The sequence below is a fragment of the Ovis canadensis genome, chromosome 2, assembly GCF_042477335.2.
Source record: "Ovis canadensis isolate MfBH-ARS-UI-01 breed Bighorn chromosome 2, ARS-UI_OviCan_v2, whole genome shotgun sequence".
NCBI classification, from domain to species: domain Eukaryota; kingdom Metazoa; phylum Chordata; class Mammalia; order Artiodactyla; family Bovidae; genus Ovis; species Ovis canadensis.
The window spans coordinates 255,173,311-255,199,176 of NC_091246.1; the positions used below are offsets into that span (position 1 = coordinate 255,173,311).

A 25,866-nucleotide genomic window follows, 5' to 3' on the forward strand; every position below is an offset into this window, starting at 1 on the left:
GCCCTCCCGCCCTCCCGCCCTGCAGGTGCTCTGGTCTGGGTGCTGCCCACGTGGGCCCCCCCGAGTCCCTGCCGTGACAAGCTTTCCTCGTGAGCTCTTCGGGAGCCTTGTCCAGGAGGTGCTCAGTCTGGGGAGAAGTCCAAACCAGGAAGAAACGAGTGGATTAATCAGAAGGCTCTACACTGGAAGGGCCTTTAAGTGGGTAGTGTCTCCCTGTTTCACCTGAGACTCAAAGAGGAGACCCTCATGGGACACGTAGTTTAGGGGTCAGAGGAGCACAGGAAAGAGGAACCCCCAGACCGTGCGCACAGCGTCCTTCTGAAAGGCCAGGCGCCAACCGTGACTGGTTCCCGTCTGGAGCTGAGCTGAGTGGCGATTGTGTAAGTGAGGTCCTCGGCCTTGTTTCAGGCTGAAACGTGTCACCCCCATCATAGGTCAAAGCCTTAACCCCTCAAGCAGACTTATTTGGAGATTGGGCCTTTGGGGAGGCAATTAAGGTTAAATGGGGTCATAAGGGTGGGGCCTTAATCCGATATTACTAACGTCCTTACTAAAAGGAGGAGACACCAAGGGTGTGTGTGAACACGAAAGAGGGCTCGTGAGGACGCAGGAAGGAGGCAGCTGCCTGCAAACCAGGAGGAACGTCCTCACCAGACAGCCCTGCTGGCGCCTTGGTTCTGGACTGCGAGCTGCTAGAGCCTGGAGACAGTTTGTGCTGTGCGTGCCCCCCAGCCTGCAGTGCCCAAGCAGACTGATGCAGAGCCTGGCTTCTAACCGCCCAGCGCTCTTGTTAAAGGTGCGGGCTCACAGACCCGCCCAACCCCCCGAAGCAGACTCTCTGGGGGTCAGGGCCCGAAAATCTGCATTTTGAACAGGCTCCTGATTCAGCTTGCTGCAGTGTCCTCTCCACAAGCTCCTGAGGCCGTGAAGACTGATCCCCCCAACCCTCTGGCCACGAGCCCCGCCGACCTCCAGCCTCCCTGTCTGAGCCCAGGATGACTGCACATCTTATCTGGCCTCCAGGTTAACTAGCCAGCTCACACGGCTAAGATGTTACCTCACTCTCCCTGAGCCCTCCACAAGCCAAGCCAGGGCAGGGCTGGCTGCGAAGTCTGGAAACCTAGACATACATCAGGTCTGAGTCTCGTGACTGAGGCTATCCTGGTCCACTGTGAAGACGCCACACAGACGCGCTAGGACCTGCGGGATGGGGAACTGAGCGACCCGGGGGCACAGACAGTGGTTTCCAGCTGCAGAGCCCTGCAGGGGTGGTTACGAGCACGTATTTCTAATGCGCTGTAAGCAAGTTGAAGGCAAGTGCCCCGGCTTACACATCCTGACCCCACTACCCCCGGGGGCCTGAGAACTGGCCTCAATGATTTGTGGGCTCACGGCCCTCTGGCTGTGTTCAGCTTTGCTAGAAATGTCCCTCCTAGGGACTGGGGTCAAAGTTTTAAACACACAAGACCCAGGGCCTTCCCTGGTGGCCCAGTGGCTAAGACTCTGTCCCAGTGCAGGGGCCCTGGGTTCGATCCCTGGTCAGGGAACTAGGTCCACATGTTTCAACGAAGACCTGGTGCAGCCGAATAAATAAGTAAATGATGAAACACACACACACACAAGACCCAGTGCGGCAGACCAGAGACGTCCTTCAGAGTCCAGCCACCCTGGATTCTGAGTCTAGTTTTCCCACTGACCACCTATGTGGTGTAACTTCAGATAATCCCATTGCCTCTGAGTTTCCTCACCTGTAAAATAAAAGAAGGGTAACAGTATTTCCTACACAAGTTCGTTTATGGAGTAACTAACCTCTCTAAAGCACCCACCGTCTGGCACTTAGTCGGCCTTCAATGAAGGTTAATCATAGCGCGAGTGCTCTTTGCGGCCCCAAGGAACGTGGTCCACCAGACTCCTCTGTGCACGGGATTTTCCAGGCAAGAACACTGGAGTGGGTTGCCATTTCCTTCTCCGGGGATCTTCCTGACCCAGGGATTGAAACGGATTCTCTTGCATTGCAGGCAGGTGGAGTCTTTACTGCTGAGCCACCTGGGGAGGCTAATTCATAGACTTTACACACCAGTGATCTGCCCTCCTTGAAGGCATGGCAAGAAGGTACTGGTAAAAAGTGTAGTGGACAACTTTTCAGTAATGAGCTATTTTGCATACTGTCCAGCTAAGGGGCGTTTACTGAGCACCCCTCTCGGTGACAGGCCTGGTGCCCCGTGTGGGGTCGCTGGGGAGGGGCTCACAGCCCATGAATGGAATGGAATGTCACCTCCAGGAGGGCAGGGACTTCTTGTGGCCATTGCATTCCCAGCAGCTAGAACAAACCGGGCATATAACAGGCGCTCAGTAATTATTTGCTGAATAAGTGGCATCAGTCAATCAATCAAGAAATGAGTGACTGGAAAGCCTCAGACTCATTGTCAAGGCCTTGAGCACTCTCGGCAGCTGTTTCCCCGTCGGCGTAGCCACAGGGGTTCAGTTCATGTCTAGTTCCTGCCGAGCAAGATCAATAATAATGATACTATTATTACAACAATAATAAGTAAACGTACTGAACACTGCTAAGGACTTGTCACTGTTGTAAAGAATCCTAGGAGGTAAAAGCATTTTACCTCCACTTTATAGAAGAGGACACTGAGGCGCAAAGAGGCAGAAGCGGGATTTGGTCAAATTTTGGAAGGAAGACCAGGGCTGGAACAGAGCAATGGAGAAGGCCAGACCCGGCCCGGGAGCTCGCGCGGCCGCAGAGACAGACGGACAGACAGACCTGCGCGGCCCCGCGGCCCACCCCGCCCCGCGTCTCCATGACGACAGCCTCCGCGCATGCGCCTCGAGTCCCGGCCCTGGGCGGCAGGACGCGGGGCGGGCCTCCAAAGCGGGTTACACCGGGTCCCCTTGTGCGCTGGGGCCGCCGATGTGAGCGCTAGTGGCCCCCGGAGTTGAGATCGAGGAGGCGGAGAAGAAGCAAGGCCGCATGACCTCCCCGGAGGTGACAAGCGGCTCGGAGGCCGTGCGAACACCGCCTGGGGCGGCGATGGGGTGACCGTCTTGCGCGATCGGCGCGATGAGAGGGAGCCGGGGTATTGCAAGGGGGCTTGGAGGCCAGAAGCCTCAATCGGAACAGTAAGAAGCTGGGGCTCGACGATCGGCCCATCCTCCGAGGGGCGGGGCGCTCCAGGGAGGAACCCGGGTGCAGGCGAAGGCCACAGACCCAGCTTCCCTCTCCGTCCCCCGTGCCCAGCCATGGCCAGGCCGGCCGCCCCGGGCTCGGTGATTGTCCCAGACTGGCACGAGAGCGCCCAGGGCAAGGAGTACCTGGCCTGCGTCCTGCGCAAGAGCCGCCGGCGGGTGTTTGGTGAGCGCCCCCTCCGCTGCCTGTCCCGGGTCGGTGGGGCTCACCTGGGGGAGGGGGCGGAGGAGGGGAGGGGGCGAGGGGACCCTCCCCTGCCTGTTCCGGGTCGGGGGGGTCACCTGGGGGAGGGGCGGGGGGCATAGACAGGGCACTGAGGGACGGCTCCACTGCTCTCCCCATCCTCAGGAACCTTAGAAGCCCCATCCTGGGGCCCCCACCCCCAAATCTCCCTAGATCTAATTCCATCATCAGAGCCAGGAACATGGAAACAGACAAAACACTGCCAGGAGCACAGCAGAGAGGCTGTTGAGTGAGCCCTCAGCCCGAGCCAGGCCCTCTGCTGGCCACTGTGTACCCTGGACCCAATTCAACCTTCTCAATAGGACTGCAGACTTGTCCAAGCTCCCCTAGTGAGTAAACACAAGCCTCTTCCATATCCTGCTGTCTCCAGGATAAGATACCCCTGTTCCCCAGGAAGAGGCTAATTCATCCAGCTGACAGGCCCGCTGAGGGCCCTGGCGCGGACTGCACTAACCCTAACCCTGAGTCCAGGTTTGGCCAGGAAACACAAACCGCCAGCACGCTTGAGACGGGAGAGTGTGAGGGCAGCCCACACTTTAAGGCTTCCAGGTCCTACACTATGATGTCTCATAGTTTATACTTTTTTTGTTGTTGCAAGTTTTAGATTAAAAACACTGAGGGCTGCCAGTGGTTAGAGCTCAGTGCTTTCACTGCTGTAGGCACAGGTTCAATCCCTGGTGAGGGAACTAAGATCTTGCAAATTACACGGCTTGGCAAAAAGAAAGAAACACTAAATTCATTAAATTAATTAGCTAATTTAAAACATTCATAAAGTTCTGAGAGTATTGATTCTAAGGAGCTTATTTGTAATACTTAAGAATACTTTTGCTATTTCTCCATTGAGGAAAGAATTAGGAAAAACCTTGCTTTCACCTGTATGTGATATGTGCGATTTGTGATACTATTAATGAAAACCATCTCAGGGAATTCCCTGGTGGTCCAGTGCTTAGGACTCAGTTCTTTCACTGCGGGGGCCCGCTTTTAACCCCTGGTAAGGGAATTAATGGAGAAGGCAATGGCACCCCACTCCAGTACTCTTGCCTGGAAAATCCCGTGGACGAAGGAGCCTGGTAGGCTGCAGTCCATGGGGTCGCTAAGAGTCGGGCACGACTGAGCGACTTCACTTTCACTTTTCACTTTCACGCATTGGAGAAGGAAATGGCAACACACTCCAGTGTGCTTGCCTGGAGAATCCCAGGGACGGCAGAGCCTGGTGGGCTGCCGTGTATGGGGTTGCACAGAGTCAGACACGACTGAAGCGACTTAGCAGCAGCAGCAGGGGAATTAAGATCCCACAAGCCTTGTGGTGTAGCAAAAAATAACAAAAAGCACCTCATGCATCAAACTTAAAAAAAAAATAAAAGTGTTATTTGGAGTAGGCACTGGCCTGGTTCAGGGAGCACTGGGGTTCCAGCAGAGCTTCTCCTCCGGGGATGCTGCTTGTATGGTAGGCCTCTGTCACGGGTACTGTATAGAGAAGGGCTGGTTGGCCCCCTGACCCCACCCGGCTCTCGCCTTGCCTCAGGGCTGCTCGAGCGGCCGGTGTTTCCCCCGCCTGTGGCCATCGACACTGCCAGCTACAAGATCTTCGTGTCTGGGAAGAGTGGCGTGGGCAAGACAGCACTGGTGGCCAAGCTGGCTGGCCTGGAGGTGCCCGTGGTGCACCACGAGACCACTGGTGAGTTCCTCCTAGGAGGCCATCCCTGGGGAAGAGAAAAGACTCACCCTGGACCACATGAGCCGGAACCTGTAACCAGCCCCACCCGTTACTCTGCAACCCCGGAAAGCCTCTGCACCTCTCTGAGCCTACACGAGCGCCTCTGTCTGACCCCTTGGGACTGTAGTGGGGTCAGTACTAGAGCGGGCTTCCCCTGTAGCTCAGACGGTAAAGAGTCTGCCTGCAATGCGGGAGACCTGGTTCGATCCCTAGGGTGGGAAGATCCCCTGGAGGAGGGCATGCCAGCCCACTCCACTATTCTTGCCTGGAGAATCCCATAGACAGAGGAGCTTGGCAGGCTACAGTTCGTAGGGTTGTAGAGTCCGGCATGACCGCAGCGACTTAGCATGCTCGTGCATAAGAGGGGAACTATTGGGTTGGCCACAAAGTTCATTTGAATTTTTCTGCACCTCCTTATGGCAAATGAAAGTTGCTCAGTCATGTCCTACTCTTTACGACCCCATGGACTATACAGTCCATGGATTCTCCAGGCCAGAATACTGGAGTGGGTACTCATTCCCTTCTCCAGGGGATCTTCCCAAACCAGGGATCGAACCCAGCTCTCCCACATTGCATGCAGATTCTTCACTAGCCACAAGGGAAGCCCAAGAATATAGGAGTGGGCAGCCTATCCCTTCTCCAGGGGATCTTCCCAACCGAGGAATCGAACCAGGGTCTCCTGCATTGCAGGCGGATTTTTTTTTTACCAGCTGAGCTACCCGGGAAGCCCCGAAACGAACTTTTTGGCCGATGCAGTGCTTCGTCATGGTTATGGCTAGGGCTGCATCTCCCTGGTAGCCTGGAGGCTCCTGGGGCAGGAATTCTCCCGTCAGGGACTGTGCCTTCCCCATCAGACTGAGGACTTTCTTCTCGGCCCCCTCCTCCCCTCCACCGCCGCCTCTCCCGTGCCGCTGTACCCACCCGGCTCCCCAGGCATCCAGACCACCGTGGTGTTTTGGCCCGCCAAGCTGCAGGCCAGCGACCGCGTCGTCATGTTCCGCTTCGAGTTCTGGGACTGCGGGGAGTCTGCGCTCAAAAAGTTCGAGCACATGCTGCCGGTGAGCGGGCCGGGGGGGGCCTGGGGGCCTGGGGGCCGGGGCATCTGAGCCGGGCCTGCGTGGTCTGCAGGCGCCAGGGGCGGGCGCGAGGGCCTGAGGACGCTGGCCCAGCCCGGGGAGCAGCAGCTGCCGCGCCGGGCCTCATTCTCCCCGGCTGTGAACGGACGGGCGGTGGGAAGACTTCCTGGGGCCGACAGCTTCTGGTCCCAAGGTGACGACCTCGCAGCAGCCTCTCACCGGCCTCCCTCTCCCCAGGCTTGCAAGGAGAACGCAGACGCGTTCCTCTTCCTCTTCTCCTTCACTGACCGGGCCTCCTTTGAAGACCTCCCTGGACAGCTGGCGCGAGTAGCCGGCGAGGCCCCTGGAGTGGTCAAGATGGTCATCGGCTCCAAGTATCCTCTGGGGGCCCCAGGACTTTTGAGAGGCCACGTTTGGCGAGGCGCGGAGCGGGGTTCCGGCAGCCTGCCCGTGCCACGCGGTGGGGTCGGGCCCCGCCGGCTCCCTAGAGGCCGCACCAGGGCCTCCCGCAGACCGGGGTGCGGGGCACGAGGGACGGGGAGGAGGCTGGCTTTGACGGGGAGGCCGAGGCGCGCAGACAGGCTCCTTGACCCGCCTCCAGATTCGACCAGTACGTGCACACGGACGTGCCCGAGCGGGACCTCGCGGCCTTCCGGCAGGCCTGGCCGCTGCCCCTGCTGCGGGTGAAGAGTGTGCCGGGGCGGCGGCTGGCGGACGGACGCACGCTGGACGGCCGGGCCGGGCTGGCCGACGTCGCCCACGTGCTCAACGGCCTGGCGGAGCAGCTGTGGCACCAGGACCAGGTGGCAGCTGGCCTGCTCCCCGCCCCAGAGGCCTGCCCCAGCCCAGGGGTGGTGGGCTCGTGAGCGGGCACTCCCTACCCGCGGGGGACCCGGAGCAGGACCGGGGCCCCGGGCTGGGGCAGAAATGCGGACCTTCCCCCAGGACGGGCCAGGGGGCTGCCAGGGAGGGTGGAGGCCCGGGACTGCCCTTTCTTCGTGGAGCTCAGCGCAGGGAGGCGGGCACACGGCCCTTCAGGGCAGCGGTCTGAGGGCCCCTGGGCGCCCCCCGGCCTCCTCTCTCGCCCCGGGCGCCGGACTTCTGGAAACTGAGGCCCTGTACGCGCAGGGCCCGAGGGCGCAAGTGTCTCCGCCCGCCCCGCCGGCAGCGTCTCCGGGTGACGGCAGCGGGTGCCTCAGCTGGGCCCCGGATCTCCAGCGCCTCCAGCCAGGAGCCGGGCTTGGGTGAGGTGACGCCGTCTGCGGCCCCAGATAAGCCCTGCGCTCTCGGTGGCTTCGCTTCACAGATGTTTCTCCTTCCCGTGTCTCACCTCCCGTGGAGGTGGAGGTGCGTGTGGGGCCCGCTCCGAACACGCGTTCAGAGACCCGGGCCTGAGATCCTCGCTGAGCTTCCTCCCGGTTTGTCCCGCGCCATCGACACCTCGTCAGCAGAAGGCGCACGCGCAGTGGCAGGCGGCCCGCAGGCCTCTGTGCCCGGCCGAGGGCTGGCGCAGCCGCGGGCCTCATTCCTGCCCGCCGTTCATTGGCTGAGGCCTAGTCACATGGCCTCGGGGAGACGCGGGGGCGGCTGGGAAATGGAGTCCACCCGTGCGTCCTCGCTCTGCACTCGCCTTTTCGTTCTGGCTGCCCTGGGCCTTCGCTGTGGCTTGCGGACTTCCTGGCTGCGGGGTGCGGGTTGGCTGCCCTGCGGCACGTGGGGTCTCGGTTCCCTGACCCGAGATCAAACCTGAGTCCCCTGCGCTAGCCAGAGACGAGAATGCAGGCTCAAGTTCGCGGTAGGGGGGTAGGGAGCAGGTGCCTACAAGCGGCCTTTAGAATTTCTCTCCCTAATTGGTCCATAGATGGGCCCCTGGGCACAGGGCTGGCCTGAGTCTGACCCAGCTGGAAGGGTGCTGGATGGCCAGGCAGCCCGCGGCCCCTCCGAGGTCCCTCTCAAGAGGGCCGCTCGGCACACTGCACACTCACAGGCGTGGCCACCCGGACCACGTGGACTCTCAGGCCCACACACACCTCACTAGATGCTGCCCGCTCCGCCCTGGCGCACAGCAGGCCCCTAAGCACTGCTTGCCAGTCTGTCCACCCTGGGCACTGCCTGCAGGCTTGTCAACACTTCCCAGGCCCTAACGCGTTGATTTTAGCACCTTCTTACCCCTGACTCAGCTTCAGAGCTGAGACTGGAGCTTATCCCGCGCCCCAGGGAGGGATGTCCCTGGGCGGACCCAAGCCTTGCAGCCTGCACAGCCCACAGGCCAGCACCGGCTCCTGGGTCATAGCGTGTCCCACTGTGGCCTTCAGCCCTGCTATGGCCCATTTCTCTATGTTCTTGGTTCCAGTAGACTTTACCCACCAAGCAGTATAAGGTAGGACCCCGCGAAGGTGGCCTCTGGAGATGAATGTGACCTTGCAGCCACAGATACCCATGGTGGGGGCAGCAGCTACCCTGCATCCCAGCCGGTTATCTCTTCAGCATCCTTCTTGGGCGCCAGCTCAGCCAAGAGCAGAGGCTGCTCTGGAGAAGTAACACTTATCCTCCCCACCGCGGGGCAGGGCGCTGGCTAGCACTGGTCCAGTCAGGGAGTTGACAGTTCCCATCTCTCTGGGTAAGAACAAAGCGGAGACCACAGCAGGGCTGGGACTTGAGCAGGCCACCTGCCGTCCCAGCTGCTCTCTCAGCTCCTCCAAGCCCAGGCCCCGAGCCGCTGTCGCATCTGTGAATCCGCCTGCCAGTGCAGGAGATGCAAGAGACGCAGGTTTGATCCCTGGGTCGGGAAGATTCCCCTGGACTAGGAAATGGCAACCCACCTCAGGTGACTTCCCCATTTTGGTGCCAGAAATTCCAACATTAGGTTAAACCTCACAACAGCGCAAAGCCAGATATCCTGTTGCTCCTTCTGTGGGCCCTGCGGCAGCCTGAGGGAAGGGTGGCGCCCCAGGCTAGCTCAGGGCTGAGCCCTGACTGCAGGGCACCTCGGGAAGAGCGTGGCCGTGTCTGCCCCTCGGGGCCCTGAGCCCAGACACACGAGGGCGCTGGCGGGCAGCTGGCGGGAGGAGGCACTGCTCTCTCCAGGGCTGGGGTGGGGGCGTCTGTGTGCTGCGGCCCACCCTGGCGCTGTTTGTCAAGACCCCCAGGTGGCTCCTCCTCCCTCCCCAGCCCCCTTCCCTGGAGATGGGGAATGCTCTGAACTGAACGGTTTGTTGTTCAGTTACTCAGGCGTGTCCAACTCTGTGCGACCTCAAAGCGTCGCCAGGCTCCCCTGTCCTTCACCATCTCCCGCAGTTGCTCAAGCTCATGCCCATTGACTCGAGGATGCCATCACGACTGGCATGAGTGGTTATGTCCCCCCAAATTTATACACTTAAGTCCTAATCCACAGTGTGATGGCGTTAGGGGCTTTGGGGAGGGGATTTGGTCATGAGAGGTCTTTCCTGGTGGGCAGGCGGTAAAGAATCCGCCTGCAATGCAGGAGACCCAGGTTCGATCCCCTGGTCGGGAAGATCCCCTGGAGAAGGGTGGCTACCCACTCCAGTGTTCAAGCCTGGAGAATCCCGTGGACAGAGGACACGTGTGTCCATGGGGTCACAAAGAGGCAGACACAACTGACTCACTTCACTTTCACTTTCTCATTGTAAGGACGGAGCCTCACGAATGGGATTAGTGCTCTTATGAAAGAGACCGCAGAGAGCCCCTGGACTCTTCCAGCATCTAAGGACGCAGGGAAAGAGTGCTGACTGGACGAGGCTCAGGGCCCTCTTCAGAGCTGGATGGTGGTGATGCCGTGCTCTTGGACTCCCAGCCTCCAGTGCGAAATACATGTCTGTTGTTTATAAGCCACCTAGTTTGTGGGTTTGTTACAGAAGTCCAATGGACTAAGGCGGGATGCTGAGTCCGGCGTTCCTCCGAGGCTGCGGAGCCGCCCTGATGCTCTTAGCTGTGCCCCTTCCCCCCGGACTGTCCCCCCACCCTCCAGTGGTGTCTACTGGGTCCTGCCCCTCAGGATCCCACCTGGTCCTGCCCTTCCAGCCAGAAGCCTGGGGCTGCCTGCAGGAGGGAGGATGCAACACTGCCTCCCTGGCTGCCAGCCAAGCCTGGCCTTGTAGACAACGTGGAGCCCCCGGCAAGGTGCCTGGTCCTGCGGTGAGGAAGGGGAGGAGGGGGCCAGACCTGCAGAGAGTCACGGGTGAGTCCACACGGGCGGCTTCTGGGTCCTGCCTGGGTCTCCTTACCCCCTAGGCACCCTGGTGGCAGCTGTGACCCCACCCCACCCCATCCTCCTCCCCTTGCCATGGAACAGACTGGGGGACGCAGTGCCCAGAGGGAGGCATGGCGTTCAAAGCCCAGGACAAGTTAGAGTTGTACCCGGAGGCAAATCACCAGAGTCCACACTGGGCGTAGGGGGGTGCTAGTGGTGCCTGCCTGCCAACGCAGGAGACCCAGGAGATGCGGGCTCGATCCCTGGGCGGGGAAGAGTCCCTGGAGGAGGGCACGGCACCCCCTGCAGTACTCTTGCCTGGAGAATCCCATGGACAGAGGAGCCTGGCGGGCTGCAGTCTGCGGGATCACAAAGAGTCAGATACGACTGAAGGGACTTGGCAGGCGTGCATGCAAGGGGGTGTTAGGGGGACCCCCCGCTCCCTGTGACCTCGCACCCAGAGGCTGGGACAGTGGGGGCCAAGTGAAGGCGAGAGCTGGTGTTCAGTTCTCTTCTAGATGGAAGCAAAGAAGGCTGACAGAGGCTCGGGATGGTGACCCAGAAGGAAGGTGAAATCGGTGACTTTGAATCCTTCACTTCTGTGTTCATGTGTAAAATGGAGACAACAATAGCGCCCCCTCACTTAACCTCTGAGTTGCAACAAGTAAATGTGGGTGAAACGCGGGGCCCGGCCCTGAACAAAGGGCCCAGCAGATGCTTGCTGCCCTTCGTCAGCGTGTTCCTTATGTAGTGGTGACGTTTCTGGGGAGGGACAGCAAGTGCAGGAGACGCAGAAGGGGCCCCGAAGGCGCTTCGCCTTCAGCTGGGAGCAGGGGCGGAGGGGGCCCAGCTGGGCTGTGGGGGAGCTTCCAGCCCTGCTCCTGTCCCGGGGTCCTCTCCCCCCAGTCCTGTTGCACCGGGGACGGTGACACAGCAGAGGACGAGAACCCGGGGAACCCGGAGTGCTGAGCCTCCCCGGCACCATTTGCGCCGGACTCCAGCGGCAGCTTTTTATCCAGGACTGGACGATCAAACTCCGTGAGGCTGGGGCCAGGCAGGACTCTTAGCTGCTTCCCCCGAGCGGCGGGAGTAGCCAAGAGGTAAGAGAGGTCTTACCTCCTCCAGGAATCCTGCCCTTTTCTTGCAATGAGTTCCTCCTTCTAACTAGCCCCCGTCACTGTGGTGGGTGCAAACCGTGTCCTTTAATTTGGGCCCTGATCGTGCTTAGTCGTGTGGTCGTGTCTGACTCTTCGCAGCCCTATGGATTGTAGCCTACCAGGCTCCTCTGTCCATGGAATTTTCCAGGCAAAAGTACTGGAGTTGGTCGCCATTTCCTTCTCCAGAAGATCTTCCTGACATAGGAATCAAACTCGTGTCTCCTGCGTCTCCTGCCCTGCAGGCGGATTCTTTACCTGCTGACCCATCGTCATGCTTAATTTGGGCCTTCAGTTCAGTTCAGTCACTCAGTCGTGTCCGACTCTTTGTGACCCCATGAATCACAGCACGCCAGGCCTCCCTGTCCATCACCAACTCCCGGAGTTCACTCAGACTCACGTCCATTGAGTCAGTGGCGCCATCCAGCCATCTCATCCTCTATCATCCCCTTCTCCTCCTGCCCCCAATCCCTCCCAGCATCAAAGTCCTTTCCAGTGAGTCAATTCTTCCCATGAGGTGGCCAAAGTATTGGAGTTTCAGCTTTCGCATCATTCCTTCCAAAGAAATTCCAGGGCTGATCTCCTTCAGAATGGACTGGTTGGATCTCCTTGCAGTCCAAGGGACTCTCAAGAGTCTTCTCCAACACCACAGTTCAAACGCATCAATTCTTCGGTGCTCAGCCTTCTTCACAGTCCAACTCCTACATCCATACATGACTACTGGAAAAACCATAGCCTTGACTAGACGGACCTTGCCGGGGTCCAGCCCCGGTGGATCCAGGGTGATTTGAAGGTGGGGACGGAATCGGCGTCTTTGGAAAAATACATATTTAATCACAGACATAGAGAGATTAGAAATGGATAGTGTAGTAGGAAGATTAGTGGAGAAAAGAGGCTGAATAGCTTGGATTACATGGAATAGCATCCATGCTCCAGACAGGAATTCAGCCAGAAAAATGAGGGCAAGAAAGAAGCGACATGGGGGAATCAGTCTTTCCGGAAACTGATCCGATTTCTTTATTTTGGGGTTTGCTTATATACCTTTTGTTACACATAGGGATGAGTACAGAGTCACGCAGGGGTCAGCAGTCCTGACCTTTATCAAAATCAGGTGCTTCACATAAATGTATAAAAAAGGTACATCATCTTCTGGCCATGAGTGAGACCTGCTGACATTTTACGACCCTTTCTTTCTGATAACCAAAAAACTTATTTCTTCCAAGGGTGTTTTTTCTTAAACCAGGCACCATCCTCCAAATAAAGTTACATTCCTATAGGGTGAGGGTGTAGTGAGTTACAATCAAGAAAGGAATTTATTTAACCCAAGGTTCACATGATTAGTCTTAAAGGTTAGTACTTATTTCTCCTATATGCTTAAAGGTTAATACTTATGTCTCCTATATGTTAGTTATATTCATTATAAGGGCAGGGAATATGGAGATTTAGCAGCAAACATCAGCCCAACAAATGAAAATCCTTTCACCAATGCTCCCCTTAAGATCTATTTAGTCTTAAGATAGTGATAAAGTTACATTTTTACATAGCAAGGACACAGTGATTTATAACAAAGTACAGTGATCTATTACAAAAGAGAAAATCCATTAACTCAAAAAGTCTAGTATTGCTAACCTTAAAAACTACTATATTTCCTTTGCTATATTCCAAATACATTGATTAATATATTCCCAGGTGCCTAAGGATATGGAGGCCTGGTGGCAATCATTGACTCCACAAGAAGAAAAAGCCCTATGCTAATTAAGACTCTCAAAATACTCCAAAACTCTCTGTGCTGTTTATGGTTGAGAGGTAGTAAACAATCATGTGGCAGGAGTATGGATAATTCTGTCACACAAGCTATTCTGTCAGCAGAGAGGTTTGACCTGAGACATCCTTGTCCCACCCAGAGCAGGGAATTAGCAGCAATTATTGATACAACAAATGAAAAACCCTTCACCAATATAATTCCTAACCAACCCATTATACTAATAATTTCTAACTCCCCAAAAGAATTTGCCTTTAGTAAGTCTAAAACATCTCGTGCCTCTCAGGTTGGGAGGCTGCAAACAATCACACGTGGCCGGACAAACCTATACAGGTGGGCTAGATAACCTTCAGAGGAGTCCGTAAGCTGAAACACTCTTGTCACGCCCAGGAATTTTTATTGCCTTGGAGCTGCACGTTTACTCCTTCTCCGAGAGAAACGGTTATGGGGGAGAGCCCCCCGTAAAGTCAGAGGTGTAGGTGAGAGCATAAAACAGACTCTGGTTTGGGGGTTAGATGCTCGGGAACAGGGGGTTTCCTGAGGCTTGATCACACCTTTGCGTATGCCAAGCCTCCTTCCTCATGACCTTTGCCATGGGCGGAGTTCCTCACGCTGGCCCCCAGCAGGACCTTAGTCGGCAAAGTAATGTCTCTGCTTTTGAATATACTATCTAGGTTGGTCATAACTTTTCTTCCAAGGAGTAAGCATCTTTTAATTTCATGGCTGCAATCACCATGTGCAGTGATTTTGGAACCCCCAAAATAAAGTCTGACACTGTTTCCACTGTTTCCCCATCTATTTCCCATGAAGTGATAGGACCGGATGCCATGATCTTCGTTTTCTGAATGGTGAGCTTTAAGCCAACTTCTTCACTCTCCTCGTCCACTTTCATAAAGAAGCTCTTTAGTTCCTCTTCACTCTCTGCCATAAGGGTGGTGTCATCTGCATATCTGAGGTGATTGATATTTCTCCCGGCAATCTTGATTCCAGCTTGTGTTTCTTCCAGTCCAGTGTTTCTCATGATGTACTCTGCATATAAGTCAAATAAGCAGGGTGACAATGTACAGCCTTGACGTACTGCTTTTCCTACTTGGAACCAGTCTGTTGTTCCATGTTCAGTTCTGACTGTTGCTTCCTGACCTGCATACAGATTTCTCAAGAGGCAGGTCAGGTGGTCTGGTAGTCCCATCTCTTTCAGAATTTTCCACAGTTTCTTGTGATCCACACAGTCAAAGGGTTTGGCATAGTCAATAAAGCAGAAATAGATGTTTTTCTGGAACTCTTTTGCTTTTTCCATGATCCAGCGGATGTTGGCAATTTGATCTCTGGTTCCTCTGCCTTTTCTAAAACCAGCTTGAACATCAGGGAGTTCACGGTTCACGTATTGCTGAAGCCTGGCTTGGAGAATTTTGAGCATTACTTTACTAGCGTGTGAGATGAGTGCAATTGTGCGGTAGTTTGAGCATTCTTTGGCATTGCCTTTCTTTGGGTTGGAATGAAAACTGACCTTTTCCAGTCCTGTGGCCACTGCTGAGTTTTCCAAATTTGCTGGCATATTGAGTGCAGCACTTTGACAGCATCATCTTTCAGGATTTGAAATAGCTCCACTGGAATTCCATCACCTCCACTAGCTTTGTTCATAGTGATGCTTTCTAAGGCCCACTTGACTTCACATTCCAGGATGTCTGGCTCTAGGTGAGTGATCACACCATCGTGAATATCCAGGTCGTGAAGATCTTTTTTGTACAGTTCTTCTGTGTATTCTTGCCACCTCTTCTTAATATCTTCTGCTTCTGTTAGGTCCAGACCGTTTCTGTCCTTTATCGAGCCCATCTTTGCATGAAATGTTCCCTTGATATCTCTAATTTTCTTGAAGAGATCTCTAGACTTTCCCATTCTGTTCTTTTCCTCTATTTCTTTGCATTGATCGCTGAGGAAGGCTTTCTTATCTCTCCTTGCTATTCTTTGGAACTCTGCATTCAGATGCTTATATCTTTCCTTTTCTCCTTGGCTTTTCGCCTCTCTTCTTTCACAGCTATTTGTAAGGCTTCCCCAGACAGCCATTTTGCTGTTTTGCATTTCTTTTCCATGGGGATGGTCTTATCCCTGTCTCCTGCACAATGTCATGAGCCTCCGCCCATAGTTCATCAGGCACTCTTATCTATCAGATCTAGGCCCTTAAATCTATTTCTCACTTCTACTGTATAACCATAAGGGATTTGATTTAGGTCATACCTGAATGGTCTAGCAGTTTTCCCTACTTTCTTCAATTTGAGTCTGAATTTGGCAATAAGGAGTTCATGATCTGAGCCACAGTCAGCTCCCGGTCTTGTTTTTGTTGACTGTATATAGCTTCTCCATCTTTGGCTGCAAAGAATATAATCAATCTGATTTCGGTGTTGACCATCTGGTGATGTCCATGTGTAGAGTCTTGTCTTGTGTTGTTGGAAGAGGGTGTTTGGTATGACCAGTGCATTTTCTTGGCAGAATTCTATTAACCTTTGCCCTGCTTCATTCCGCATTCCAAGGCCAAATTTGCCTGTGACTCCAGGTGTTTCTTGACTTCCTACTTTTGCATTCCAGTCCCCTATAATGGAAAGGACATCTTTTTTGTTGCAAGAGGTTGCAAGAGGGCATCAGAGGGCAGACACACTGAAACCATACTCACAGAAAACTAGCCATTCTAATCACACTAGGACCACAGCCTTGTCTAACTCAATGAAACTAAGCCAGGCCCGAAGAGGCCACCCAAGACGGGCGGGTCATAGTGGAGAGGTCTGACAAAATGTGGTCCACTGGAGAAGGGAATGGCAAACCACTTCAGTGTTCTTGCCTTGAGAACCCCATGAACAGTATGAAAAGGCAAAATGATAGCATACTGAAAGAGGAACTCCCCAGGTCGGTAGGTGCCCAATATGCTACTGGAGATCAGTGGAGAAATAACTCCAGAAAGAATGAAGGGATGGAGCCAAAGCAAAAACAATACCCAGCTGTGGATGTGACTGGTGATAGAAGCAAGGTCTGATGCTGTAAAGAGCAATATTGCATAGGAACCTGGAATGTCAGGTCCATGGATCAAGGCAAATTGGTAGTGGTCAAACAGGAGATGGCAAGAGTGAATGTCGACATTATAGGAATCAGCGAACTAAAATGGACTGGAATGGGTGAATTTAACTCAGATGACCATTATATCTACTACTGCGGGCAGGAATCCCTCAGAAGAAATGGAGTAGCCATCGTGATCAACAAAAGAGTCTGAAATGCAGTACTTGGATGCAATCTCAAAAACGACAGAATGATCTCTGTTCGTCTCCAAAGCAAACCATTCAATATCACAGTTATCCAAGTCTATGCCCCAACCAGTAATGCTGAAGAAGCTGAAGTTGAACGGTTCTATGAAGACCTACAAGACCTTTTAGAACTAACACCCAAAAAAGATATCCTTTTCATTATAGGGGACTGGAATTTGGGCCTTAGGAGGACTGATAAACGCAGCCCCCAGCTCTCCGCCCAGGGTGGAGTGAGGATAGGGTGGGGCACCACGTCCCTAACCGCCCTCCTGCCGCCGTGATGGGAGGGACTGCGCACTCGTGTGGTAGAAGCCGCGATACCGGCGGCCCGCCGAGTGGCAGCGACTCCTGCAGTGGCGCTGGTAAGTTCCAGCACAAACTGCACGCGGCCAGGCTCCTGGAGGAGGTGGGCGCCGCAGGGACGGGTGCGTGGACTCACCTAACCAGCCCTCTGACATGTGCAAGGGAGTTAAGCACCTCATCTATAAAATGGGCTTTACTGTAGTGTCAGCCCCATAGAGAGGCTGTGGTGGTTAAACGGGTGTGTGTGTAAAGCGTTCCGGCCTGGCGGGCACACCGGAGGAGCCCAAAGAACGGAACAGGCAGTCACTGCTGCATGACGGCGGCCTGCTCAGCGGTCATATCCACGTTCGTGAGGGTGCTAGTTCCCCCTTGTTTGAATTTCAAACGAGGATATGCAAGTCAAAGCGATTTTTGAAGGCGCCTTGGGCTCCAAAATCACTGCGGACGGTGACCACAGCCATGAAATTAGATGATGCTTGCTCCTTGGAAGAAAAGCTTTGACCAATCTAGACAGCATATTAAATAGCAGAGACATTGCTTTGCCAACAAAGGTCCGTCTAGTCAAAGCTATGGTTTTCCCAGTAGTCATGTATGGATGTGAGAGTTGGACCTTAAAGAAAGTTGAGCACGGAAGAATGGATGCTTCTGAACTGTGTTGCAGAAGATTCTTGAGAGTCCCTTGGACTGCAAGGAGATTAAACCAGTCAATCCTAAAGGAAATCAGTTCTGAATATTCATTGGAAGGACTGATGCTGAAGCTGAAGCTCCAATACTTTGGCCACCTGATGCAAAGAGCTGACTCATTAGAAAAGACCCTGATGCTGGGAAAGATTGAAGGCTGGAGGAGAAGAGGACGACAGAGGATGAGATGGTTGGATGGCGTCGCTGACTCAGTGGACATGAGTCTGAGTGAACTCAGGGAGACAGTGACGGACCGGGAGGACTGGCATGCTGCATGCAGTCCTTGGGTCGCAAAGAGCCGGACACGAGTGAGCAACTGAACAAGGGGCCTCGGGCAGGAGGCGATCTGTCCACCCCAGGAGGGATTGTGACAGGTGGGGCTCCGGGCCCTGGGCCATCCGGAGATGCTGGCCCCTCAAGGAGCGCAGTCCAGTGGAGCACAGCGCGCGCCGAGCGAGCAGCTGGCGGTCTATGCAGTGGAACGGAGCCTGCGCGAGTGGTGGAGTTGGGAGCGGTGGGCCAGGGCGGGGTCCCCTCTGGTAGTGGAGTCCCTGCCGGCGCCCCTCAGGACCCCCAGCCGGACCCAGACGAGTCTGCAGAGCGACAGCGGTGCCTGCGCCCGAGCCACCTCAGCAGCAGCGCGTGCCCGTCAGCCCCGCCGGCGCGTGCCCATCCTGTTCCGCGCTCTCTGGGTGCGCAGGCGGGCGGCCCTGGGTTGGCGGGAGGCAGCGGCACCAAGTAGTGAGTCAACTGCCTGGGGAGGGTCCACCTGGGACCATGAGGGGGCGGAGTTGATGGCAGAATTGTTTCTGGCAGGTGGCAGAGATCCTGGCAGAGGTGGGCACTGCCTGTCTGCGGGCCCAGGCAGTTTGTACTGCTGCCCACCCACTGCGCAATGTGGCACAAACTCAGCTTTCTTCCGCTGCAGGGGCATCAGGAGAGAATTCTGGAACTTCCCTGCAGGCTGGAACTTTCTGGAACTTTCCTCCCTCTGGGCCTCAGCGATTTGCTGGGTACCAGGTGCCTGGTACAGAGCTCAACCCTCGACAGTTGCTGTACTCATCCTGGGTCGCTGGGGATGGTGGCGCAGATGGGGAGAAGGTGACTGTCTGCTCTGCCTGGCCAGGGGCATCTGTGTGGGGGCAGCAGCTGGGGCTGGGACTGCACACAGAGACAGAGGCTCACCCGCTGACTGTCACCCCCGCAGCTTCCTGCACAGCTGCGCTGCTGCCCGCTGTCCTGCTGGGCACCCTGGTCTTCAGCTCTCGCCTAGTCGCCACGGTACCAATGTACTAGGTGACTGGGAGTGCTCAGGGGTGGGGTGGGGATGGGCTTTGTGGGCTGGGAGCGCTGGCTGGTTGAGGACAGACCCCCCCAGGGTGGGTGTCCTTTGCTCACAGGGAGGACACCCGTGCTGCCGGGGTCCCTTCCCCATATGCCCACTCTGTGAGATTGTGCCACATGGAATATTTCCAAGGTCTGCCCCATGGCCAAGGTGAGTCAGGGAAGAGAGGAAGGGAAGGGGTTTGGGGCCCAGCACCGGGCTCGGCCGCGCCCTGCAGCATGCCCTCTCTCCCTTCTTTGCAGTGGGGCTCTTTGTCCATCTGGAACTGTGTTCTTAGCACTTCCTGCCTTTCTGGGCCATGGCTTTCCTGGTGCACTGGAAGCGCAAAAGCACCACACTGCCCGCCCTGCCCCGGGAGACTGCAGTGACTTCCAGGGAGACGAGATGACGCCCAGCTCCGCCCTGCAGGCCCGGAAGTCTGCTCCCTGCTGCACTCAGAGGCCACAAGCCATGCTGGGAACAGCTCCGACTTTGGAGTCAAAGGATACAAAGCTGGCTCTTCCCGACAGTTTGCCTGGGTCACTTTTCTGCCCTCCCCTGACATCAGGAGGATGTAAGGGTTGGTAAGGTTAGGCACTGGAGGCCAGCCAATGCAGAAGGACACGGGTTTGACCCCTGGCCCAGGAAGACCCCACGTGCCACGGAGAAGCGAAGCCCACGCGCCCCAGCTGTTGAGCCTGCGCTCTAGAGCCCGGGAGGCGCGACTGCCGATTCCAGCGCCACAGCCGCAGCCGGGTGCCCGGAGCCGCGCTCCACAACAGGAGGAGCCGCCGCGACGAGCCGCCCGCCCGCTGCGGCGGAGCGCAGCCCCCAGCCGCAGCAGCCGGAGAGGCTCACGCATAGCCGTGAAGGACAGTGGGGCCAAAAGCAAAGCACGTGAATGAAGCCCGTCTTTCAGAGACAGTTATCGGAGAAGCAGACATGTTATCTACCCACCCACCCGGCTGCTCATCTACCCACACCCTGCACACCCACTCACAGAGGTGTGCCAGCCGCTTGCCTGTCTAGGTTGCCTGCCCGCCTGTCCACCTGCTGCCCACCCACCTTCAGACTAGCCAGCGTCTCCCACACGCGAGGCCATTTGTTGCTTACTTCCTGTCTCCATGGGATCGCAAAGAGTCGGACACGACTGAGCGACTTCACTTTCACTTTCTCTGTCTTCTCACCCATCTATCCATCCAGGCTCCTAACCAGACCCTAGGGGGAAAAGGCCCTGCAGAAACAAAAAGGAGTGAGACATCTTTCCCACACTCCCAGAGACTCCTGTGCAAACGGGAAGTGGCAGGAAGCATGGGCGTGACACCCGGACGCTTGGGCCATGGAATGCACATTTCTGCTGCCCCGTTTGGCGGGAGAGCCTGCACCCGGAGTTTGCCAGCTTTCCCCGCAGATGGCCCAGAACCCCACGACGGGCCTGAAGGGGCCCTGCTCCCCATCCTGCACCCATCTTCCCGGCCAGCTCACCGGCTCCGCATCCATCGTCCTCATGATGAGGGGAGATTGGGTCCTTGCTCTGGAAGGATCGTCCTCTCCAGGGTGGGCTGGGGCCCTGGTGGACCTGCCTTCCAGCTCTGACGGTGCTCCCTGCTGGCCCTAGTTCTGTGTGGTGATGATTTTCCTAGTGTCTGTCACCGTGTACCGTGAGATCATCGGTACAGAAATGTTCCACATGGGCAACGCTCTGCTCATGGCCCAAGTGAGTGCCTCTTGGAGAAATGGGGTGTGGGCCACTGTCCCAGACTCCAGGCACAAGGTGGGCATCTTCAGATTCTTTCTGCCCCTCCACATGGCCTGGCTCAGGGTGATGGCCATCACTCTGCCTGGGCCGGCAGCATTGCCAACATCAGCAGCTGAGCTCAGCCTGGTCCTTCTCCTCCTCCTGGGCCAGGTCTACCTCTCTGGCTAAGCAGCTCACCAGGCGGGGTGAGTAAGGGCCGGGTGTCACAGGGGTGTCCTGGCATCAGTTGGGATGCAGGAGTCCCCGCGTCTCAGACCCTGCAGCCTGCTCAGTCATCCTCAAACGAAGTGGCCAAGGGGCATGGCTGGCCTTAGGGGAAGGTGGATTGTGGACAGAAGCAAATGAGCTGACCCAATGGGCTGGGCCTGCCCCCTTACACAATAGAACTCTGACCAGCTCTGCCCTTTGCCCAGAGATGCATAGAACCCAGACCCATCATGAAGAGTCCTCACTTCCAAAGTCTTCATCTTCCAGCTCGTCAGTTTCTTCTCCGCTCCCTTCTCTGTAGCATTCTTCAAAGCAGGTGAGGACCCCTGACCGAGGCTGTGGACCCCCGGTGAAGTCCCAGCGGGCGGCAGTGTCCGTGAGGCTCTAGATTTGTCTCTACTAACATCTTGCTGTTGACTTTGACGTTGGCCCTTGACTTCCCTGGACTTCAGCTTTCTCAGCTGCAATATACCAACACATCACTGGGTACATGAGTAACTAACACCTGCGTCCACTCACTCACTCAACGGCCGCCGAGTGGCGCAGGCCTGGCACCCCACCTCCCATTCCTGACACTTGGGTTCATCACCATCTTTGTGGGGGCCTTTCCACTGAGCAGCCTGGACTGGATGCTGAGGGCGCAGAAATAAACCAGACCTGGGCCTTCTCTCTAGGAGCTTCAAGTTTTAATAAAGACAGGTCAAGAGTTTTCAAGGGCTAGATGCCCAGGAGGAGGTGTTCCCGTGTAACTGCCATTGTCGTTTGGCAGGAGTGGGAGAGAGAGTCACTAAAAGAACCCACACCTCCCCCCTCAGGAGCATGACTCCCTCTTCCTGGCCCAGAAATACTCAATTGGCTTCTCATGGGTTGAGCAGTAGGTGGGGCCATGGTCCCAACCGGTCTTGGGAACATGGCCTAACTGGGGGCAGTGGGACAAGATGTCCCAGCAGCCCCGTCACCAGAGTTATCTCTCAGTGGGTGGGAGGCCAAAAGCCCAGGAGCACAGCAGGGAGACGGGTCCGCCTTAGCATGGAGTTTAGCTGTGGCCTGGATCCAGAGGGGGAGGGCACTTTGCCAACTGATCCAGTGGGCCCGAGGGTTTGTGGGATGCCCTGGTGAGTACAGCGGGCTGCTCAGCATATGGATTGGGGACGCAAGTATCCTCACCCAGAGAGCCGGCTCTTGAGGGGTGGGGGCATCGCCCTTCAGGTATGGCAGGGCAGGATCTGCCTCTGAGGCCAGCCCCCAAGCTCTGAGTAAGGTGCCACATGTCTGCCCATTGCAGTGTGGCTCGGAGGCTGCCTTCCTAAGCTCAGTGGCTCTTCATCACTGTGGCGGGCAGACAGCTGGCCAGCAAAGTGGGGTAGTTCATTAGGCTGTGGATGCAGGGGGCGACCTGGGGGTTGGGCCTAGTCAGGCTGGGGCAGGGGGCCTTTATGAGAGCCAAGCAGAAAAACCCCTAGTTGGGGTCGGGACACGGGAACACAAGTCCTAGCTCTGCATTCTGTGAGCTCTGACCTTGCTTACAGGACACCTCTCCAAGAGAGCTGAGTGGATTAATGATATGATGAACGGGAAAGAAGGGCACTCTCTTTTCGTGTTTTAGAGAGGGGAAGGGCTTCCAGAGACCAAGAATGGCCATATAGGAAGTGCAGATTTTAAGAGCCCTGGACTCTGGAGTCCAGCAAACAAGGACTTGAGCCCTGGCTCCACCATTCACAACTGGGGCAGCCCTGGGCAAGGTCTCTGAGTCTCCATGTCTTCATCTGTAAAGTGGGCATGACCGTGGTGCCTGTCTCCAAGGGACTGGGAGCATAGAAGTGGCTTTGTCTGTCCCAGGAAGCTGAAGGCCTGGCAGCAGAAGAGATAGGTGGCGGGGCCTGGGGACATCCAGATGGACCAGGCAGGAGCAGGGGTGTTGGAAGGACTCAGCTCGTCCACTGCAGGGCCTCTTTGAGGAATACCTGGAGATGGACAAGCAGTGGTGCGGCAGGGCCCCTTGCGGGGGCGGGGTGGGTGGGCGGGCTGACCCGGCAGGAGAGGTGACCCAGACCTGGCACGCCCCAACCCTCAGTGCTGCAGCTTGGATTCGTCACCATATTCATGGAGGACTTACCACTTGCTCCCCTGTTTGCTCTGCTGAGCAGCTGAGTGAAGATCTGATTGTATGCCCACAAATTCCTACTGGTGGCTAGTGACTGAATGGACTCAGTTCATTTCAGTCGCTCAGTCGTGTCCGACTCTTTGCGACCCCATGAATTGCAGCACGCCAGGCCTCCCTGTCCATCACGATCTCCCGGAGTTCACCCACACTCAGGCCCATCGAGTTGGTGATGCCATCCAGCCATCTCATCCTCTGTCGTCCCCTTCTCCCCCTGCCCCCAATCCCTCCCAGCATCAGAGTCTTGTCCAATGAGTCAACTCTTTGCATGAGGTGGCCAAAGTACTGGAGCTTCAGCTTTAGCGTCATTGCTTCCAAAGAAATCCCAGGGTTGATCTCCTTCAGAATGGACTGACTGGATCTCCTTGCAGTCCAAGGGACTCTCAAGAGTCTTCTCCAACACCGCAGTTCAAAAGCATCAATTCTTCAGCCCTCAGGTTTCTTCACAGTCCAACTCTCACATCCATACATGACCACAGGAAAAACCATAGCCTTGACTAGATGGACCTTAGTTGGCAAAGTAATGTCTCTGCTTTTGAATATACTATCTAGGTTGGTCATAACTTTTCTTCCAAGGAGTAAGTGTCTTTTAATTTCATGGCTGCAGTCACCATGTGCAGTGATTTTGGAGCCCCCAAAAAAAGTCTGACACTGTTTCCACTGTTTCCCCATCTATTTCCCATGAAGTGATGGGACCGGATGCCATGATCTTTGTTTTCTGAATGGTGAGCTTTAAGCCAACTTTTTCACTCTCCTCGTTCACTTTCCTCAAGAGGCTTTTTAGCTCCTCTTCACTCTCTGCCATAAGGGTGGTGTCATCTGCATATCTGAGGTTATTGATATTTCTCCCGGCAATCTTGATTCCAGCTTGTGTTTCTTCCAGTCCAGTGTTTCTCATGATGTACTCTGCATATAAGTTAAATAAGCAGGGTGACAATATACAGCCTTGACGTACTGCTTTTCCTATTTGGAATCAGTCTGTTGTTCCATGTTCAGTTCTGACTGTTGCTTCCTGACCTGCATACAGATTTCTCAAGAGGCAGGTTAGGTGGTCTGGTATTCCCATCTCTTTCAGAATTTTCCACAGTTTCTTGTGATCCACACAGTCAAAGGGTTTGGCATAGTCAATAAAGCAGAAATAGATGTTTTTCTGGAACTCTCTTGCTTTTTCCATGATCCAGCGGATGTTGGCAATTTGATCTCTGGTTCCTCTGCCTTTTCTAAAACCAGCTTGAACATCAGGGAGTTCACGGTTCACGTATTGCTGAAGCCTGGCTTGGAGAATTTTGAGCATTACTTTACTAGCATGTGAGATGAGTGCAATTGTGCGGTAGTTTGAGCATTCTTTGGCATTGCCTTTCTTTGGGATTGGAATGAAAACTGACCTTTTCCAGTCCTGTGGCCACTGCTGAGTTTTCCAAATTTGCTGCCATATTGAGTGCAGCACTTCGACAGCATCATCTTCCAGGATTTGAAACAGCTCCACTGGAATTCCATCACCTCCACTAGCTTTGTTCATAGTGATGCTTTCTAAGGCCCACTTGACTTCACATTCCAAAATGTCTGGCTCTAGATTAGTGATCACATCATCATGATTATCTGGGTGGTGAAGATCTTTTTTGTACAGTTCTTCTGTGTATTCTTGCCACCTCTTCTTAATATCTTCTGCTTCTGTTAGGTCCATACCATTTCTGTCCTTTATTGGGCCCATCTTTGCATGAAATGTTCCCTTGGTATCTCTAATTTTCTTGAAGAGATCTCTAGTCTTTCCCATTCTGTTGTTTTCCTCGATTTCTTTGCATTGATCGCTGAAGAAGGCTTCCTTATCTCTTCTTGCTATTCTTTGGAACTCTGCATTCAGATGCTTATATCTTTCCTTTTCTCCTTGGCTTTTCGCCTCTCTTCTTTCACAGCTATTTGTAAGGCTTCCCCAGACAGCCATTTTGCTTTTTTGCATTTCTTTTCCATGGGGATGGTCTTGATTCTTGTCTCCTGTACAATGTCATGAGCCTCCGCCCATAGTTCATCAGGCACTCTTATCTATCAGATCTAGGCCCTTAAATCTATTTCTCACTTCTACTGTATAATCATAAGGGATTTGATTTAGGTCATACCTGAATGGTCTAGCGGTTTTCCCTGCTTTCTTAAATTTGAGTCTGAATCTGGCAATAATGAGTTCATGATCTGAGCCACAGTCAGCTCCTGGGCTTGTTTTGTTGACCGTATAGAGCTTCTCCATCTTTGGCTGCAAAGAATATAATCAATCTGATTTCGGTGTTGACCATCTGGTGATGTCCATGTGTAGAGTCTTGTGTTGTTGGAAGAGGGTGTTTGCTATGACCAGTGCATTTTCTTGGCAAAACCCTATTAGTCTTTGCCTGCTTCATTCCGCATTCCAAGGCCAAATTTGCCTGTGACTCCAGGTGTTTCTTGACTTCCTACTTTTGCATTCCAGTCCCCTATAATGAAAAGGACATCTTTTTTGAGTGTTAGTTCTAAAAGGTCTTGTAGGTCTTCATAAAACCGTTCAACTTCAGTTTCTTCAGCGTTACTGGTTGGGGCATAGACTTGGATAACTGTGATATTGAATGGTTTGCCTTGGAGAGGAACAGAGATCATTCTGTCGTTTTTGACACTGCGTCCAAGTACTGCATTTCGGACTCTTGTTGACCATGATGGCTACTCATGAACGGACTCAGGGCACCGGGATCTGAATGCTCCTACTTGAAACCATGGCCCTTTCATCATCGTGAACGTGAGGGGAGGAAGGGAGGGGGGTGAAG

At 54.9% G+C, this 25,866-nt stretch overlaps 2 protein-coding genes and 2 long non-coding RNA genes across 10 annotated transcripts; 3 read left to right on the plus strand and 1 right to left on the minus strand.

The window, feature by feature from the left end:
- The first annotated feature begins 2,831 nt into the window (after nucleotides 1–2,831).
- CPLANE2 (ciliogenesis and planar polarity effector complex subunit 2) lies at nucleotides 2,832–10,080 on the plus strand. 3 transcript variants are annotated; one of them, XR_011254801.1, is made up of 8 exons: nucleotides 2,832–3,129; nucleotides 3,248–3,361; nucleotides 4,965–5,117; nucleotides 6,090–6,214; nucleotides 6,470–6,606; nucleotides 6,834–7,035; nucleotides 7,361–9,059; nucleotides 9,884–10,080. XR_011254801.1 is itself a non-coding variant. In XM_069579315.1 (8 exons), the coding sequence occupies exons 2-8, from the start codon at nucleotides 3,250–3,252 to the stop codon at nucleotides 9,906–9,908; spliced, it is 870 nt and encodes a 289-aa protein (XP_069435416.1). In that variant the 5' UTR covers nucleotides 2,832–3,129; nucleotides 3,248–3,249; the 3' UTR covers nucleotides 9,909–10,080. The 3 variants fall into 3 exon arrangements, 2 of the variants coding, with proteins under 2 accessions (XP_069435416.1, XP_069435417.1); XM_069579315.1 differs by having other exon boundaries at nucleotides 7,361–7,476; XM_069579316.1 differs by lacking the exon at nucleotides 7,361–9,059.
- On the minus strand, nucleotides 4,786–7,749 carry LOC138434476 (uncharacterized). The gene is made up of 2 exons (XR_011254803.1): nucleotides 6,078–7,749; nucleotides 4,786–5,142 (listed from the first exon to the last, which is right to left on the minus strand). It is a non-coding gene; the product is annotated as an uncharacterized lncRNA (long non-coding RNA).
- Nucleotides 10,081–10,347: 267 nt separating the features above from the next.
- On the plus strand, nucleotides 10,348–11,089 carry LOC138434477 (uncharacterized). Its single transcript, XR_011254804.1, has 2 exons — nucleotides 10,348–10,430; nucleotides 10,961–11,089. It is a non-coding gene; the product is annotated as an uncharacterized lncRNA (long non-coding RNA).
- Nucleotides 11,090–11,226: 137 nt separating this feature from the next.
- LOC138434462 (uncharacterized) lies at nucleotides 11,227–21,593 on the plus strand. 5 transcript variants are annotated; one of them, XR_011254800.1, is made up of 5 exons: nucleotides 11,227–11,542; nucleotides 18,561–18,733; nucleotides 18,840–18,913; nucleotides 19,033–19,127; nucleotides 19,220–21,593. XR_011254800.1 is itself a non-coding variant. In XM_069579301.1 (5 exons), exons 1-5 carry the CDS (start codon nucleotides 18,037–18,039, stop codon nucleotides 19,542–19,544), a joined length of 963 nt encoding a protein of 320 aa, XP_069435402.1. In that variant the 5' UTR covers nucleotides 17,949–18,036; the 3' UTR covers nucleotides 19,545–21,593. The 5 variants fall into 5 exon arrangements, 4 of the variants coding, with proteins under 4 accessions (XP_069435403.1, XP_069435402.1, XP_069435405.1 ...); XM_069579301.1 differs by lacking the exon at nucleotides 11,227–11,542 and adding an exon at nucleotides 17,949–18,324 and having other exon boundaries at nucleotides 18,840–18,921; XM_069579304.1 differs by lacking the exon at nucleotides 11,227–11,542 and adding an exon at nucleotides 17,949–18,324 and having other exon boundaries at nucleotides 19,220–19,308.
- Nucleotides 21,594–25,866: the final 4,273 nt, after the last annotated feature.